The following is an 18,779-nucleotide window of genomic DNA, read 5'->3' on the forward strand; positions in this document are numbered from 1 at the left end:
TCCTATAACCGCCTGTCAGAAATAAAATAATGTTTAACGTGAAATGATTAAAAGTTCCCGGGCCCTGGGACTCAGCTACTACTTCCTGAGGTGGGTGCTAACTGCTCGTGTGTAGGAGAGCAGACTGTAGTTACAAAGGGAGCAAATGTTATTTGTTATACCAGGCACATGGGCTTTCATGTCTACTGTTCAACCTCGGAGTATGAACTATTGTTTGGGTTTTGTATGTTTTCAAGTCTACGAGCCGTGATTGTCAATGTGCGGAAACATTGACCTCCCGCGGATCGGATCGTTTCCTAGAAAAGAACAATCGGTCCCTCTTTCCCCGTCTTCGCAAGTCGGGAGGTGTGATTATCTTCACTACTGGGGAAAACACCTCCCCCTCCATGCTGTGTTCTCTTCCATGTCAAATATCACTGATCAGACCCAGCCTCCTCCTGTTTAGGAGGAAATCACCCCTCCCCTGTAGGAGGAAATCACCCCTCCCAACTGCATTCTGTGTCTTTCTCTTCCTGGTTTCAGCCATGGCGTCTGCAGACCTGAGAGCTGAGTTGGAATGTTCCGTCTGTCTGACCATTTATACCGATCCTGTAATGCTGAGATGCGGTCACAACTTCTGCCGGGCCTGTATTGATCGTGTGCTGGATACACAGGAGGGGTCTGGAGATTACTTCTGTCCTGTGTGCCGAAAAAGGTTCAGGAGTCGTCCTGCACTGCAGAGGAACATTACTCTATGTAACATCGTGGAGAATTTCCAGTCTACTCAGCCAGATCAGGATGAGTCCAGGATCTTCTGTACTCTCTGTGTGGACTCTCCTGTACCTGCTGTTAGATTCTGTCTACACTGTGAGGTTTCTCTATGTGATAAACACCTGAGAGTCCACAAAAAGTCCCCAGAACACATCCTAACTGACCCCACTTTGTCCATGGAGAGCAGGAAATGCTCCGTCCATAAGAAGATCCTGGAGTATTACTGCACTGAGGATGGTACCTGCGTCTGTGCATCCTGCAGTTTGGCTGGAGAACATCGGGGACACCAGGTGGAGATGCTGGATGAGGCTTCTGAGAAGATGAAGGGGACACTGAGGAACATTCTGCAGAAACTTCTGACAAAGAGAGAAGGGACGGAGGAAAGAGTCCAGAGTCTGCAGGAACACAGGAGGAAAGTAGAAGAAAAAGCAACTGGTGACAAAAAGAAAGTCACCACCCTTTTTAGAGATCTCAGGAAACGTCTGGATGACCTGGAGGAGAGATTCCATGATGAGATTTCCAGGTGGGCACAGGGGGTCTCCATCTGCATGTCAGAAATGATCCGGGATCTGGAAACAAAGAAGGAGGAGCTGTCCAAGAAGATGCATTGCATTGAGGAGCTGTGTAACATGACGGATTCACTGACTGTCCTACAGGAATCAGACACAGGTGACTTGTGTGATACTAAGGATGGAGATAATGAGGACAGAGAGAGACATAAGAAGCTCCTCCATGATGCAGAAGGTCTGGATATGACTCGGATAACAAATGGAGTACAAACATTATCTGATATAATAACACGGGTAAATGTACAGTTCTATATACAGGGAGCGGCAGACATATCTCTGGATGTGAACACGGCTCATAATTCTCTAATTATATCGAAAGACAGGAAAACCGTATCCTGGTCAGAAACATACCAGAAGCGCCCCAAAAAAACGGAGAGATTTCAGGGTTATGTTCAGGTGATCAGCAGTCAGAGTTTCTCCTCAGGGAGACATTACTGGGACGTGGATGTCAGAGAAGCAAAGAAATGGATAGTCGGGATGTGTTACCCCAGTGTAGAGAGAAAAGGATTGCAGTCACTTGTTGGGTGGAATAACAAGTCCTGGGGTTTGGTCAGAAAAGATGACCATTATTTGGCCATACATGACGGTAAAGGGATCCGCTTACCTGGTAATTTCATCTGTAGCGGAGTCAGGATATATCTGGATTACGATGCCGGGCGGATCGCCTTTTATAATCTGTGTGACCCCGTCCAATACCTCCGCAGCTTCACCACCACCTTCACTGAGCCCCTCCATGCCGGGTTATGGTTATGGGAAGGTGGAGTAATAAAGATATGTGGGTGAATCAGAAGATGTGAGAAATCTGCCCAGAGACTGGTGATGTCACAGAGAGGGGGGGTGGATTGGTGGAATATTCAATAAGTGAGAATTACTTTAAGGCCCCTCTTGGACACTGGACAAAACTGATTCCGGGTCTTGGCGCCCACGGCCCGGTGTTCTAAAATTTAGTCGGACCCGTGAAAATTCCGGACCCTCGTCACTTCCGGTGATACTACGTCACCATCACCAGTTGTTGCGAGCCCTGGTGCGCATGCGCACAAGACATTTTCTAGGTCCGATGAGATTTTAAGAGTTTGCTAACAGCTGACTGAGAGGAGGAGGAGGGGCTGAGGTAGGACGACAACACCGCCGCGGGAAAATTTTACAACACCGCCGCATCATCGAGCAAGGAACATGTTGCAGAGGGGTTCTCTATTAGTTTCCATAGAGAATGCGGAATTCACTTTGAGGGCGGAAGTCTATGGACTTTAGGAGGAGGTATGTGTCAGTAAGGGCGGAAGTATCGGGAGAACAGGCGGAAGTGGCTCTATGTGAGGGCGAAAGTCTATATATATATATATGTTCACTTCCTTCCCGCCTCCTCAGGACGGACAGTCCCCTCTAAGTCAGCTCTGCAACATGTTCCTTGCTCGATGATGCGGCGGTGTTGTAAAATTTTCCCGCGGCGGTGTTGTCGTCCTACCTCAGCCCCACCTCAGCCCCACCTCCTCCTCTCAGTCAGCTGTTAGCAAAGCCTTAAAATCTCATCGGACCTGGAAAATGTCTTGTGCGCATGCGCACCGGGGCTCGCGATGAGCTGGTGGTAACGTAGTATCACCGGAAGTGACGAGGGTCCGGAATTTTCACGGGTCCGACTAAATTTTAGAACACCAGCAATCATGTAAGGCCCTTTTAACAACCTGCCGACCACCCACAGTACTTTTACTGTGGGCGGCTGGCACATGCAGGCTGGATAATGTACACGTACGTGATCCAGCCTGTTCTGGGTTAGGGGCATGCAGCTTGGGGCTCCTGGACACCGGACAAAGCTGATTGCGGGTCTTGGTGCCCATGGCCCGGCGATCATGTGAGGCCCTTTAACAACCTGCCAACCACCCACAGTACTTTTACTGTGGGTGGCTGGCACAGGCAGGCTGGATAATGTACACGTACGTGATCCAGTCTGTTCTGGGTTAGGGGCATGCAGCTTGTGGCTCCTGGACACCGGACAAAGCTGATTGCAGGTCTTGGTGCCCACGGCCCGGCGATCATGTAAGGCCCTTTAACAACCTGCCGACCACCCACAGTACTTTTACTGTGGGCGGCTGGCACAGGCAGGCTAGATAATGTACACGTACATGATCCAGCCTGTTCTGGGTTAGGGGCATGCAGCTTGGGGCTCCTGGACACTGGACAAAGCTGATTGCGGGTCTTGGTGCCCACGGCCCAGCGATCATGTGAGCTGTGTTTCCTATGCTGTGATTGACCCACAGCTATCACATGGTACCTGGGCCAGTCATGGCACCCTGTACCATGTGATTAGCTGTAGCCAATCTCAGATTACCAGTAATCACAGCTGTTATGAATGTAACCCATCCATAAGACTACAAGACATTTATTGCTGTTACAATGATCATCAGTGTAACAGCAATAAAAGTGTAAAAAAAATTACCCCCCCCCCCCTCACTATGGTGACACTGAACTACTCTGATGAAAGTGTGTAAAGAAAAAAAATTAATACAAATGTATTTACCCTCTTAGAATCGGCGCCTTCTGGCCCTTAAAGGGGTTATGATCACGTGACCACCGTGATTGACTGTCACGATGGTCATATGACCGGAAGACTCCCAATCACAAGTTGCTTTCTGTTAGCTGCCAGCGCATGCGCGCCCTCGCACAGCTGTTTTTTCACTAATGCATGCAAATATGCGGTCGCTCGCTGCCAAGGCCCACCTGCCAAGAGGCCACATATTTGCATGTGGCTGGCACCATGGGGGTTACATTTTTTTTTTTATACATGCTGTCACCAGTCAGTATCCGTGATCACCACTAAACCAGTCGTATGGTGACACTGTACTGCACTGGTGACAGTATGTTAAAAAAAACTGGAAAAAAAAACACATTGTATTTGAGTTCTACATTTTTCAAAAAAAATTGTCACATAAAAAAAAATAAAAAATAAAAACTTCAAAAAACTCGCCATGCCTTTTTCCAAATACCTTAGACTGTCTAGGTTTAAAAAAAAGGGGTAATTTGGGGGGTTGTATTTGTACTGCCCTGGCGTTTTAGGGGTTGCCAGGACATCAGGATTGATCTAACTAATTAATATACACTTATTGGGATTTTTTTTTCACCAAAGACATGTTGTAGAATAATTTTAGCCTAAAAGTTGATTTTTAGATATGTTTTATAACAGAAAGTTAAAAATATTGTTTCGTTTTTTCACAATTTTCGTTTATATCACAAAAAAATAAAACCTAGTGGTAATCAAATACCACAAAAAAATCTATTTGTGTGAAAAAACTATCTAAATGTCATTTGGGTAAAATGTAGCATGACTGCGCAATTGCCAGTTAAAATAGCGCAGTGCTGGATAGCGAAAAATAGCCTGTTCGTGAAGGGAGTAAAACTTTCCGGAGCTCAAGTAGTTAACAGATATATTTTTGCTTTCAGGCTGGGAACACACTGGTGTGATGCGGGAACCACAGCGATTCCTGTGCGGGTTCCCGCATTGCATCTGAATCGCAGGCAGTTTACACTGCGCTCTGCGACCGGATGCGGGTGTCAGAATAAAGTTAAGGACACCCCCCTCCCCAAATCGGTTTGCAGAACGCAGTGAGTAGACCTGTGGAATCGGATCGCATGGGTCTGAACACCGATGCGATCTGATTCCAGTGTGGACCAAAAAAAAGGGTCCTGCACCATTTTGGTGCGAATGCGATGCGATTTCAGCCTTACAAAAATGGATGGCTGAATTTGCATCACACAGACATCGCAGGTGATGTGCGCAGGAATGCTGTGCGAATCACAATGTCTGCAATCGCATAAATGTGAACCCAGCCCCATATTTACAACACACCCTATTCTCTCTCTCTCTCTCATTCTCTCTGTCTCACTTGTTTTTCTCTTTCTTATTGTCTGTTTTTTTCTCGTTCTTTCCCTTTTTTCCTCTGGCTCTCCCATTCTCTCTTTTTCTCTCTCATTCTCTCTCTCTCTCTCATTCTCTCTCTCTCTCATTCTCTCTCTCTCTCTCTCATTCTCTCTCTCTCTCATTCTCTCTCTCTCATTCTCTCTCTCTCTCATTCTCTTTCTCTCATTCTCTCTCTCTCTCTCATTCTCTCTCTCTCTCTCTCTCTCTCTCATTCTTTCTCTCTCTCATTCTCTTTCTCTCATGCTCTCTCTCTCCCCCCTCTCACCCCCTTTCTATCTCCCCCTTCTCTCTCTTTTTCATTCTCTCTTTCTCGTTCTTTCTTTTTTCTCTCTCCCTCCCCCCTCTCTTTCTCGTTCTCTCTCTTTCTTTCTCTCTCTTTATCATTCTTTTTCTCTCGCGCTCTCTCTATTCCCCCTTTCTCTCTCTTCCTCCCCCACTTTCTCTCTCTCTCTCCCCCCTTTCTCTCCCCCTTCTCTCTTCTTTTTCATTCTCTCTTTCTTTCTTTTTTCTTTCTCACTCTCTCCCTCCCCCCTCTTTCTCGTTCTCTTTCTTTCTCTCTCTTTCTCATTCTCTTTCTCTCGCGCTCTCTCTATCCCCCTTTATCTCTCTCTCTCTCCCCCACTTTCTCTCTCCCTCCCCCCTTTCTCTCCCCCTTCTCTCTTCTTTTTCATTCTCTCTTTCTCGTTCTTTCTTTTTTCTCTCTCACTCTCTCCCTCCCCCTCTCTTTCTCGTTCTCTCTCTTTCTTTCTCTCTCTTTCTCTTTCTCTCGCGCTCTCTCTATCCCCCTTTATCTCTCTCTCCCCCACTTTCTCTCTCTCCCCCCCTCTCTCCCCCCCTTCTCTCTTCTTTTTCATTCTCTCTTTCTCGTTCTCTCCCCCCCCTCTCTCTCTCTCATTCTTGTTCTCTCTCTCTTTTTTTTTTCTCTCTCTCTTTCTCTCGCACTCTCTCTATCCCCCCCCTTTCTCTTTCTCTCCCCCTTCTCTCTCTTTCATTATCTCTTTCTCCTTCTCTCTTTTTTCTCTTTCTCTCTCACTCTCTCCCCCCCCTCTCTTTCTCGTTCTCTCTCTCTCTTTCCCTTTCTCTCTCCCTCTGATGTGTAGAAGGTCTCATTCTTTATCATTGATACGTTTATAGTCAGTTTGTTCTGTTGATTATTTTATAGACAGAAAGAGTTGAAAATTGATGTAAAAATCTCACTGGAAACATATGAAGAAATGATCCCGAGATTACCTCGTTTCCTGGCACACCTTATGTACATTCCCATATGTCCCCCCATCTTTGTGAGTGCAGTTTTATCCTTTGTTCAATAAATACATTATGGTTTAATGCTACACTATGGAGTGTGGGCGCCATGTTTTTTCTCTTTTAGCCAAACATCATATAGTAGTAGCAGGTTTTCCTCCCACTCTTATATATGGCAGCTTCCTCCTTCTGCTACGAATGGTTTTTACCAGTTAGGCCCCTTTCACACGGGCTTTCCAATCCGGTCCCTGTCAGTTTTTCAGGCGGACCGGATTGGATGCTCTATGCACCCCTATGCAGCAGCGGGTGTCAGCGGTGACATGTCCACTGACACCCGCTGCTATCCGATCCGATCCTGTCCGTGAAATCCAGACTCATGGAAACCCTATTTTCCATCCGTCTGGAGGATTGGATCGGATGGGATGAAAACGGACAGGCGGTCCATTTTCATCCGATCTCCCATAGAGGAGACAGCTCTGTCTCTGGAAATTAAGCAGAGACGAAGCTGTCATCCGCCTGCTCAGCGGGGATTGGTGGATCGATCCCCGCTGAGCAAAACGGAGTCGGCCAGGCCGAAAACCTGTGTGAAAGGACCCCATGTTAGTAACCAGCCCCATTCATTTACTGGCTGGGACTGGGACTGGCACCGACCTTGTAAACAAAGTGTTCAGAATAGTTAAAGAAAAAAAAAAAAACAGAGTGGGCCCCTCCTAGGTTTTGGGATTTTTTCCTTTTGGCGGGTCAGTGGGCATTGACCATTGTGATTGAGGTGCAGCACAATGTGATGGATTATGAATTGTCTCTCAGCATTCACTTCCTCTAGATCGTCTCTCAGCATTCACTTCCTGTTCATTGTCCCTCAGCATTCACTTCCTGTAGATTGTCCCTCAGCATTCACTTCCTGTTCATTGTCCCTCAGCATTCACTTCCTGTAGATCGTCTCTCAGCATTCACTTCCTGTAGATCGTCTCTCAGCATTCACTTCCTGTAGATCGTCTCTCAGCATTCACTTCCTATAGATCGTCTCTCAGCATTCACTTCCTGTAGATTGTCCCTCAGCATTCACTTCCTGTTCATTGTCTCTCAGCATTCACTTCCTCTAGATCGTCTCTCAGCATTCACTTCCTCTAGATCGTCTCTCAGCATTCACTTCCTCTAGATCGTCTCTCAGCATTCACTTCCTGTTCATTGTCCCTCAGCATTCACTTCCTGTTCATTGTCTCTCAGCATTCACTTCCTCTAGATCGTCTCTCAGCATTCACTTCCTCTAGATCGTCTCTCAGCATTCACTTCCTCTAGATCGTCTCTCAGCATTCACTTCCTGTTCATTGTCCCTCAGCATTCACTTCCTGTTCATTGTCCCTCAGCATTCACTTCCTGTTCATTGTCCCTCAGCATTCATTTCCTGTTCATTGTCCCTCAGCATTCACTTCCTGTAGATCGTCTCTCAGCATTCATTTCATATAGATCGTCTCTCAGCATTCACTTCCTGTAGATCCTCTCTAAGCATTCACTTCCTGTAGGTCATCCCCCAGAAGCCTTCACTTCTTGTAGGCCATCCCACAGAAGCCTTCACTTCCTTTGTTACATCACAGAGAGGGTGTGATAGGGCGCCTTCGCCACTCTGAACATCACCTCCCTCATTACAGTGCCACTTTAGACCCACTACCTATACAATCTGATTGTACAATCTCCTTTATTTCTCCCATCAGCTATGTAGTACAAGGGCCTGCCTGATTGGATACAAACTAAATGGATTGTTCAGGTGGGACCTCCTGTTCCATAGTTCTGGTAAATCTAAACTAAATTGTACAATCAGATTGCATAGTGCATGGCAATCTTTATACGAGTACATAGCAGGGAGTGGACACTCAGTTTCAGGCCCCATTCACATAGTGAAAGTCACATTCCTGCATGTTTTTGTTTTGGGTGTTTTAGAGCGTTTTCACTTTTCACGCATAGGGCAGGCAGCCCATTCACTTGAATCTAGAAGCCATCGGATTGTACAATCTCTGTACAATCTCCTTAGATTTACCAAAACTTTATCATAGGAGGACACACCATCTATCGGATCACTCTGTATCCAATCAGGCAGGCCCTTGCACTACTTTAGGGGTGTCCCGATATTATTATTATTATTATACAATTATACAGGATTTATATTGCAGTGCTTTACAACATTAGGGCAGACAGCATGGTTACTATACAATTCATTAACCACTTTACCACCGGAGGATTTTGCTGTCTTACGTCCGGGCCACTTTTTGAGATTCGGCGCTGTGCGACTTTAACTGACAATTGCGCAGTCGTGCGACGCCGTACCCAAACAAAATTTACGTCCTTTTTGTCCCACAAATAGAGCTTTCTTTTGGTGGTATTTGATCACCTGTGCGATTTTTACTTTTTGCGCTATAAACAAAAAAAAGAGCGACAATTTTGAATAAATAACAATATTTTTCACATTTTTTTATATAAAATCCCCCCCCCCCCCCCAAAAAATGCAAAAATCAAAATTTTTTATCATTTTTGGCCAATTTTGTTTTCTGCTACATATTTTTGGTAAAAAAAAATCTCAATAAGCGTATTTTGATTGGTTTGCGCAAAAGTTATTGCTTTTACTAACAAAGGGAAAGATTTCTGTCGTTTTTGGTGTTTTTTTTTTTAACGAGTAATGGCGGCGATCTGTGATTTTTTTTTTTTGCGGGACTGCGACATTGCGGCGGACAGATCGGACCCTTGACTGACATTTTTTACACTTTTGGGGGTACCAGTGACATTACTACAGTAATCAGTGCTATAAATATGCACTGTCACTGTAATAATGACACTGGCAGGGAAGGTGTTAATTTTATTGGAGAGGGAGGGGTTAATGTATGCCTGGTGCTTACTGACGTGTGTGGGGGGAGGGGACTGAGTGACACAGGGACAGATCGCATGTTCAGCTATGCTCAACCCTGCAATCTGACCCTGCCTGTCACTTAGGAGATCCGCCCGCTTTGTTTACACAAGCGGGCGGATCTCCACACTCGATTCCCCGACGATCGGGGAAGAGCGGCGGCGATCACCGCCTCTCCTCCCCTGGCCCGACTCCCGCTGTGACTGAATACAGCAGGAGCGAGCCTCCGGCGCCGCGCCGCCTAGAAGGGGGAGTGTCTGGTGACGTAGGTCTACGTCGTCAGACCTACAACAGCCACTTTGCCGCAGTAGAGCTCTAGTGAGCAGACGGCAAAGTGGTTAAAGGAGGAATCCAAAGGGCCCGCTCGTTAGCGGTTACAAACTAGAAGGGAGGGTCAGGTAATACAAAAGGTAACTAGGGGGGGGGGGATGATCTGGTGGGCTGCGTGCGGCCTCAGGGAGTTTAGCATGCAGCCTGAGCAGGGAATGCTGGGGAAGCCAGAGCAATGCACGAAATGCCGGGGGTGCTGTGAAAATGTAGTTTACCGGTTGCCGACCACACGCCGCCTTTTTGGCAGTGTGGCTCTCCCAAGCAAACCGACGTAGGTCTACATCGGTCGCGCACCTGCAGCTAGGGGGTGAGCGCGCGCTGCCGTCTCAGGAGGCACTCCCTCTCGTCAGCAGGGAAGCCGATGCACGGGGCAGGAGGCTCCGATTGCCGCCTGACACCCGCGATCGCTCCCCGCTGAGAGAGAGCGGTCAGCTATTGTAAACACAGCCGACCGTCCTTCTGCCTGGAATGATCACAGAGCGCCTGTGATCCTTCTATATAGGAACAAGGGTCTCAGGGATAATTTCACAAGCCACGCCCCCCACAGTTAGAAACACGCCCCTAGGTACACATTTAACCCCTTGATCACCCACACTGTTAACCCCTCCCCTGCCAGTGTAATTATTACAGTAACAGTGCATATTCTTAGCACTGATTACTGTAGTAATGTCACTGGTCCCCCAAAAGTGTCAAAAATATCAGTTAGGGGTCCGATCTGTCCGCCGTAATGTCGCAGTCCCGCTAAAAATCGCAGATTGCCGCCATTACTATTAAAAAAAAACAATAAAAATGACATAAATCTTTCCCTTAGTTAGTAAACGCGATAACTTTTGCGCAAACCAATCAAAATACGCTTATTGAGATTTTTTTTTACCAAAAATATGTAGCAGAAAACAAATTGTTAAAAAATTTTGATTTAAAAATTTTTTTGGGGAAATGTCATATAGCAGAATGTGAAAAATATTGTTTTTTTTTTTTCAGAATTGTTGCTATTTATTTATTTATTTCAGGTATTTATATAGCGCTGTCAATTTACGCAGTGCTTTAGGGCCCTTTCACACGGGCGCTCCGTATGTCCGCAAATCATCCTATTTTTTTGTGGATGATTTGCGGACATAATGTAAGTCAATGGCATTGTGGATGTCAGCGGAATACCATCCGCTGACATCCGATTTTCTTCCTTTCAGTTCTGTTCCGTTTTTTTCTAAGTATCCACCGGTTTTCGCTAGAGCCTCTGGTGGTGAGGATGGACTTCGCTGCGTGTGGATACCAGGTCGCGGTCCTCAGGGTCGCCCCACCAAGGGAGAACCGATCAAGGTCCGAAGGCAGGTAAACAGACAAGGGAGATCCGAGAGAATGGTCAAACAAGCCGGGGTCAGGACGGGCAGCAGACGAGCGGAGTCAGGAACAAGCCAAAAGGTCAACAGGAAATCAGCAGGAAACAGGTCACAGGTTCAGGAACAACGGCAGGAGCTGAAGACAAGACAGCAAAGTGCCAATGCATCAGCTGCCTTTAAATAGGCCTTCCTTGGCGCCAAAACGTCTGGGTCAGTGCGTGCAAACGTGAGAATGCATAACGTGCGCATTGGCTAATTCGCGCATGCGCGTTAGCCAATTAGCGGTTTCTAACAAACGGTTCCTAACACCGGCAAATCCACACAGAGGACATCAACACTCATTGTCAGTGCAGCCCCAACAGTGCCCATCAGTGCTGCCAATCAGTGCCCATAAATGATACCTGTCAGTGCTCATAAGTGATACCTAGTGGTAGTCAGTTAAAGGGGCCACTTGGGGAAATGAACTCCCAATCAATCTGGCCCGACTGGATGAAAAAAAGGCAGTGAACCTTTGTTAAGGGGTCTGGGCTGCTACCTTAAGATACGGCCTAGTGGTCGTTTCCAAAGTTTCTAGTGGTAGTTGGTTAAAGGAGCGCCCAAAATCAGCGATAAGAATCCCACTTGGATCAAAAGATCGTCATTCTATTGGTAGCAGAACATGTTAAAGCCAACGTGTTTGGGGGGAACAGAGCCCCCCCCCCCTTCTTTAGGGCGTAAATGTTGCTATTCGGATCTGCAACCGACAGCATAACGTTCTGCTACCAATAAAACGACTATCTTTTGATCCAAGTGGGATTCTTATTGCTGATTTTGGGCGCTCCTTGAACCAACTACCACTAGAAACTTTGGAAACGACCACTAGGCCGTATCTTAAGATAGCAGCCCAGACCCCTTAACAAGGGTTCACTGCCTTTTTTCATCCAGTCGGGCCAGATTGATTGGGAGTTAATTTGCCCAAGTGGGGCAAACCATAATGCCTGCAATGAAATTGAGTTTGACACCCCTGACTTAGATGCTCAGAATCTCCTTCCTATCTTCATCAGGTGTCTCCTTCAGGCTCCCTCTGGGCCCTCATTTGTACTGATTCTGCCCTCCTTCCCGCATCTCCATTGCCATGTGTCGTGAACCCTGAAGGGGAGCATAGCTGCTAATACTGACGGCTGCTTAAACTACCATGCAGGGAGGGAGGTGAGCTACTTCAGGGGAGGAAAATTCAGCAATAAAAACATACCTAAAGCCACATTTTGCAAAAGCCTTTAGGGCACATCAAGCATCTGGACGTTCATTCATTCCATTGGCCAGGATATTCATTTATTCAGGCCATTAAAATTAATGGACACTCAAGCTCTAAATGCCCTCAACCCTTAAATCTGAGTTCCAGTAATTTTTTTGTTTATTAAAAGTCAACAGCCACTCACCTGTCCCATGATACAGCGGTGTACCCACCCCAGCCGTGTTCTCGCTGTTCGCCCCGTGTCCTCCCTCAGTGGTGCCAGCATCTCTACTATGGGCACCCGGCTGTGAAAGCTTGCAGCTTCACAGCCGAGTGCCCACTGCGCATGCGAGAGTGGTCATGTGTCCCAGAAGACTTCAGGAAGGAGAACTTCCGCTTCCAATTGCCTAAGGCGAACAGAATGGAAGTGGGAGGAGGTATCTGTCAAAATCCGGTACCCCCCCCCCCCCCAAAAAAAAAGCTCTGTTTCACAAACAGGAGCCAGGCAGGAAGCCCTAAAGTGAAAGTTCCACTTTTAGGTGGTACTCCGCTTTAAGCCCATTTAAACACGTCCTCATGCTGTCCTTTGCTTCCCGCTTCATTGGGCAAGGCTCCTGTTCAGGCCTCCAACTGATCAGATCTACCCATGCCAGGCCAGTGTTTCCAACCGCCCGTAGATTTACGGGCAGCCCGTGAATTTTAGCCCATTTTCGGGCTGCCCGTAAATGCCCGTTACGGGCAGCGGCGCCCATTAAAAAGATGGAGGAACGGCCGCAACGCAACTGCGCATGCGCCGTTCCGAAGCCTGTCGGTCTCGGAAAAGCTCGCCTATTTCCGGCTGGGCGGGCGCATGCGCAGTGACGAACTGGCGACGGTTGGCGCCATTTTTAAAACACAGGGACACTGTCTTGCTTGCGCTGCCCGCGCTGCGGCAAGTTGTGAGTGACCCACCCTGAGTATGGTTACGGTATTTGTCACATGAGACTTGCCAGTTGTTCTGTGTGAGAAGACAGAAGAGTCCAGTGTCATTGTGAGCTAGGAGACTTCCCATTTCATTCTGTGTGTGAGGAGAGCCCAGTGTCTCTGTGAGGTAGGAGACTTGCCATGTTGTGTGTGTGAGGAGAGTGCAGTGTCTCTGTGAGGTAGGAGACTTGCCATGTTGTGTGTGAGGAGAGTGCAGTGTCTCTGTGAGGTAGGAGAGTTGCCATGTTGTGTGTGAGGAGAGTGCAGTGTCTCTGTGAGGTAGGAGAGTTGCCATGTTGTGTGTGAGGAGAGTGCAGTGTCTCTGTGAGGTAGGAGACTTGCCATGTTGTGTGTGAGGAGAGTGCAGTGTCTCTGTGAGGTAGGAGACGTGCCATGTTGTGTGTGAGGAGAGTGCAGTGTCTCTGTGAGGTAGGAGACTTGCCATGTTGTGTGTGAGGAGAGTGCAGTGTCTCTGTGAGGTAGGAGACTTGCCATGTTGTGTGTGAGGAGAGTGCAGTGTCTCTGTGAGGTAGGAGACTTGCCATGTTGTGTGTGAGGAGAGTGCAGTGTCTCTGTGAGGTAGGAGACTTGCCATGTTGTGTGTGTGAGGAGAGTGCAGTGTCTCTGTGAGGTAGGAGACTTGCCATGTTGTGTGTGAGGAGAGTGCAGTGTCTCTGTGAGGTAGGAGAGTCGCCATGTTGTGTGTGAGGAGAGTGCAGTGTCTCTGTGAGGTAGGAGACTTGCCATGTTGTGTGTGAGGAGAGTGCAGTGTCTCTGTGAGGTAGGAGACTTGCCATGTTGTGTGTGAGGAGAGTGCAGTGTCTCTGTGAGGTAGGAGACTTGCCATGTTGTGTGTGTGAGGAGAGTGCAGTGTCTCTGTGAGGTAGGAGACTTGCCATGTTGTGTGTGAGGAGAGTGCAGTGTCTCTGTGAGGTAGGAGAGTCGCCATGTTGTGTGTGAGGAGAGTGCAGTGTCTCTGTGAGGTAGGAGACTTGCCATGTTGTGTGTGAGGAGAGTGCAGTGTCTCTGTGAGGTAGGAGACTTGCCATGTTGTGTGTGAGGAGAGTGCAGTGTCTCTGTGAGGTCGGAGACTCACATCATGTCAGGGATAGTAGCCCGCATATGTGTTCAGGTATTGCTAAGGTAAGACAGGCACACACACATTCATGGGGGGGGTCGGGGTCGGGGATAAAAGCAAGGCCTGAACTCTTACAGAATGAGGAAGAAGATAAGAGAAGGCACAGCATATTCTTTCACTTCAGAAAACACAAACAGGTCTCTAATTATTATCTGAGAAGGAGGGGGGAAGTATGCGGAGACAGGTGAGCTGAGTGACGCTGGGTGCAAAACAGTCTGGCCCCAAGAACTAGCAGTCTGCTACTGACATTTAAGAGGAGAACACCTCTATCCTCTCATTGCAAAGTCTTTCATATTAGGGACAAGCTATCCTACCTAAAATGCCGATGGCAGTGGGCGAATATGAGGCTGCGCAAGATGATGAGAGCGTGGTGGACGAGTTTGCTGTGCCGCAGGGAGCAGAGAAAGCACTGCGAAGGCAGCAAGCGTGCATTGAAAGACTGTTTGGAGTCACCGTGAACATACTTGGAGTGCTTATGCAGGATCCCTTACCCCTGCAAGCCACGAAACACCAGCAAATATGGGTTCAACTTAAAGGAGAATGAAGGAGCATCGTCTAAGGCATGGGTGTCCAACCTTTTGGCTTCTCTGGGCCACATTAAGTGTAGAGAAATTTTCTTGGGTCGCATATGTAGCACCACCCCCGCAGGAGCTGCTGATTATATTATTGGGTCTACACCCTGCCTAACAACCCAATCAAATTGGCTCGATCCCTCCTCAGGCACAACTGACCCAGAATAGGACTGGACTATCAAATGGATACACAGATTGAAATACAATACTTCACTATGCAACCATACCTTGTTACCTTCTTGAATGGTAGTCCTTCTGGGTGACACAATGGAACAACGCACAGGATTGTAATTAACCAAACTTAGTTTACTATATATCAAATTGAATAGGGGAGATACAATACAATACAATACGAGTCCATAAAAGGTTATTTAAAACAGCTTTAAAAAGGTAAAAGAATACCCCCACACTCCTCCTGCATTAAGGGTAGACACAGTACCAGGTAGGTAGGCCTATCTGAGTCCCCCCCCCAGAGTTCTCTTCTTTCTTGTTGATCTTCGCTAGCAAGGTTATTGAATAGAGCTCATTTGTAATCCAGATTAGGAATAAAGATCAAGAGAGAGAGAGACAACGAGCTGTTAGTTGTCACCGCAGGGTGTCTGCGTAACTGAGCAATAACTTCTGCGAGAGAGATAAGCCTCTGGCGACTCCTTTACAGACCTTACTGTTTGTCTATGAGTCTCCTGAGAAAGTATGCTGATAAACCCCGGGGTTTTATCACCTCCTGCTGCGCTACTGCTATCTGTAGATAGAACTATCTCTTCGGCAGATAAAGTCAGTTATTGGGCATGTGCCCTCTCACCAACAGAAGTTTCTCCTTCGCGCGCCTCCACTGCGGTCTCAGTCCTTTGGCTATGTGCCAGCCGCGCGAGGTCCTTCTGGCGGATGACTTCCGGTCTCAGCAAACAGCAGTATGACCTCCAGGAATGTGCCTCGTGCTTGAGATGGGACGGTTCCACGTCGTCCCTCCAGGCTAAGAGGCTCTGGCCCAATATCCAGTGTCAGTCCTTCACTCTCGCTCGCTGGTTCCTCAGAGTCCAGCGCAGAAAGGCGCCTCCTTCGCGCGCTTCTCTCTTCCTTTAAATAACCTCCCCCATAGTGCCGTGCGGTGCAGCCGTGCACCCTGGATCTTGCAAAGCAGCCTGGGAGATGTAGTTTCTTCATCTTGTGAAAAGGAAGTCACAGCCTGGGAAATTCCATGCAGCTACCACTAGAGGGAGCCTAGTTCCTGGATCTTGCAAAGCAGCCTGGGAGATGTAGTTTCTTCATCTTGTGAAAAGGAAGTCACAGCCCAGGAAATTCCATGCAGCTACCACTAGAGGGAGCCTAGTTCCTTCCCACATATCAAACAGTGTCTTTAGGCATGTTTAACCCCGCTACACACTCCCCCCACTTGAGAAACTTTGGTCCCCAAAGAGGTCAACAGTATGTACCCTAGTGCATAGGTTGGCATTATACAACAAAAACATTAACATTTTGCTGAAATAAGTCAATCTGAATATATCCAATTTTGTATTCTAATAGCAGTGCAACAGTAAAACGATAAAGTGCAATTAATAAGCAAATAAGTGATTTCTACAGTGTTAATATAGTGCTAATTTCTAGTGCTTTTATATAGTGCTCCTTTAAAAAGCACATGTGCCTTTGCAATTTCTTAAACACTTACATCTTAAAGTTTGTGTTGAAAAAAAAACATCAAAAGGTGAGAGAGAAAAAAAACATATAGTGAGGTCAGAGCAACAAAATGTGCGCAAACATTAACTCACAAAGTAAACCAAATTGTGAACCTCAAAAACTGTGCTTATTATAATGGCCAAACCCAATATCCTTATGTACAAACTTAAATGCAAACGTTTTCTACTTCAATACTTTGTTCTCATGATCTCTCACAGACCCCCCAAAACTTGGGTGGCTTGTACAGTTGTGCCTGGGGGTGAGCTAGGGTTGTCCCCCACCAAATCTACAGTGGAGGAACTAGGCTGGTCAGGAGACCTTTTGGAGATAAAAACAGCTTCTTCCGAACATTCACCCAATTGATCATAGGTCAGTCTCTTAGGTGGGTGAATGACTCTCCTTTCCCTCTGTTCCCGTGGAGGCATGCTCTCAGAGGTACTAGGATCAGGCACTTCTGAGGATTCTTCCATGTCCCCCTCCTCATGTTCCAACACAGAGGCACCTGATGGCTCAAGAGAGGTCAGTTCTTCTTCAGAGAAGGGTGCAACCTCCTCCTCAGGATCTTCATCCTCAGCTGCTTCTTCTGGAAGCATATGAAAGGGTATGAATTCAGGGGCTTCTGCCCGAAGGGCTCCTCTATCAGCCAAGTCAGACGAAGACAGGGAGGCAGGTGTGGGTTCTGGCAACTGAGATGACCACAACCAGTCGGGTACCTCCTCTTCATCTTCCAAATCTTCAGATGGAGAACTTCCCTCTCCCTCATCTGGGAGCATCGTCTGAGATCTGGTAACTGGTCTGGACCGGCGAGAAGTCGAAGGGGCCGCTGACAAGTCTTCCACAGGGGGCATACGAACCGCTTCAGAGAGAGGCAGCAAATGGTTCCGATGCCAAGCCTTCAATGGACCCACACTTCCCTCAGGCCGAATTTGGTACACAGGAAGGTTTGGCAGTTGCTTACAGATAACATAAGGTTGGGACTTCCAGCGGTCTGCCAACTTGTGTTTTCCCGGGACACCCAAGTTTCTCAACAAAACCCTGTCCCCTGGTTGCAGGTCATGGATCCGAACTTTTAGGTCGAAATTTTTTTTATTCCGCAGTCCACGTTGATCAGATGTGGCCTGAGCCTTGTCATAGGCCGCTTTCAGACTCTTCCGCAGTCGGTCCACATATCCTCTATGCGATGCTGAAGAGGTATGATCAGGCGAAATGCCAAAGGCCAAATCCACTGGCAACCGAGCCTCCCTTTCAAACATCAGCCGATAAGGGGAATATCCAGTAGCATCACTGACAGTGCTGTTGTAGGCATGCACAATGGCAGCTACGTGCCTGCCCCAATGCTGTTTCTTCTCTGAGCTCAAAGTCCCCAACATATCCAAAAGAGTCCTGTTAAATCGTTCAGGCTGGGCATCCCCCTGTGGATGGTAGGGAGTGGTTCTAGTCTTTTGAATGCCTAACATATCTAACAGTCTCTTGATCAGTCTGCTTTCAAAGTCCCTTCCCTGATCAGAATGGAGGCGCTGTGGTAACCCATAATGTACAAAGAACTTCTCTACAAGAACTTTGGCTACCGTTGAGGCCTTCTGATCCCTTGTTGGGAATGCTTGAGCATATCTGGTAAAATGGTCTGTTACCACAAGGACATTCCCCTGGCCACTCAGATCAGGCTCTAAGCAAAGGAAATCAATGCACACCAGCTCCATGGGTCCCTGACTTTGTAGATGGCCCATTGGGGCTGCTTGACGTGGCAGAGTCTTCCTCTGTATACACCGGACACAAGAATGACAGTATCCTTCAACTTCGGCCCTCATACAAGGCCAGTAGAACCTGTCCCTGACAAGCTGAAAGGTTCTTTCGGGCCCCAGATGGCCATGATTATCATGAAGAGCGGCCAGAACTCCCTCTCTGTATTTAGCTGGTAAGAACAGTTGCCACTTCTCCTCCAGATCTTCAGATGGACCTCTCCGGTAGGCCACTCCTTCTCTGATCTGTAACCGGGTCCACTCTCTATGCAACAGACGGGCCCCCTGAGGGGAGTCAGTTAGAAGCAACTCAGGGCTCTGGATCTCCAGGGCTTCCAAGAGAAGTTTTCCCAAAGGGTCTTCCAACTGCTCCTTCCGCAAGTCCCTTTTGGACAGCCGGGGCAAACCCTCCCCTTCAACTTGGGTCACCTGGCAGTAGCATTTGG

The 18,779-nt window shown here is 47.6% G+C and overlaps 1 protein-coding gene across 1 annotated transcript in view; it reads left to right on the plus strand.

Annotated features, from left to right (window-relative positions):
* Window positions 1-501: 501 nt before the first annotated feature.
* LOC309553061 (uncharacterized protein) overlaps window positions 502-18,779 on the plus strand; it is a 149,358-nt gene continuing 131,080 nt past the window's right edge. Inside the window, exon 1 of the mRNA XM_082253959.1 lies at window positions 502-2,098. Coding sequence (XP_082110085.1) covers window positions 525-2,098 — 1,574 coding nt within the window. The 5' untranslated portion in view covers window positions 502-524. The remainder of the gene's footprint in view (window positions 2,099-18,779) is intronic.

The sequence above is a fragment of the Pelophylax lessonae genome (genome assembly GCF_965119305.1).
Source record: "Pelophylax lessonae genome assembly, chromosome: 4".
Classification (NCBI taxonomy): Eukaryota; Metazoa; Chordata; class Amphibia; order Anura; family Ranidae; genus Pelophylax; species Pelophylax lessonae.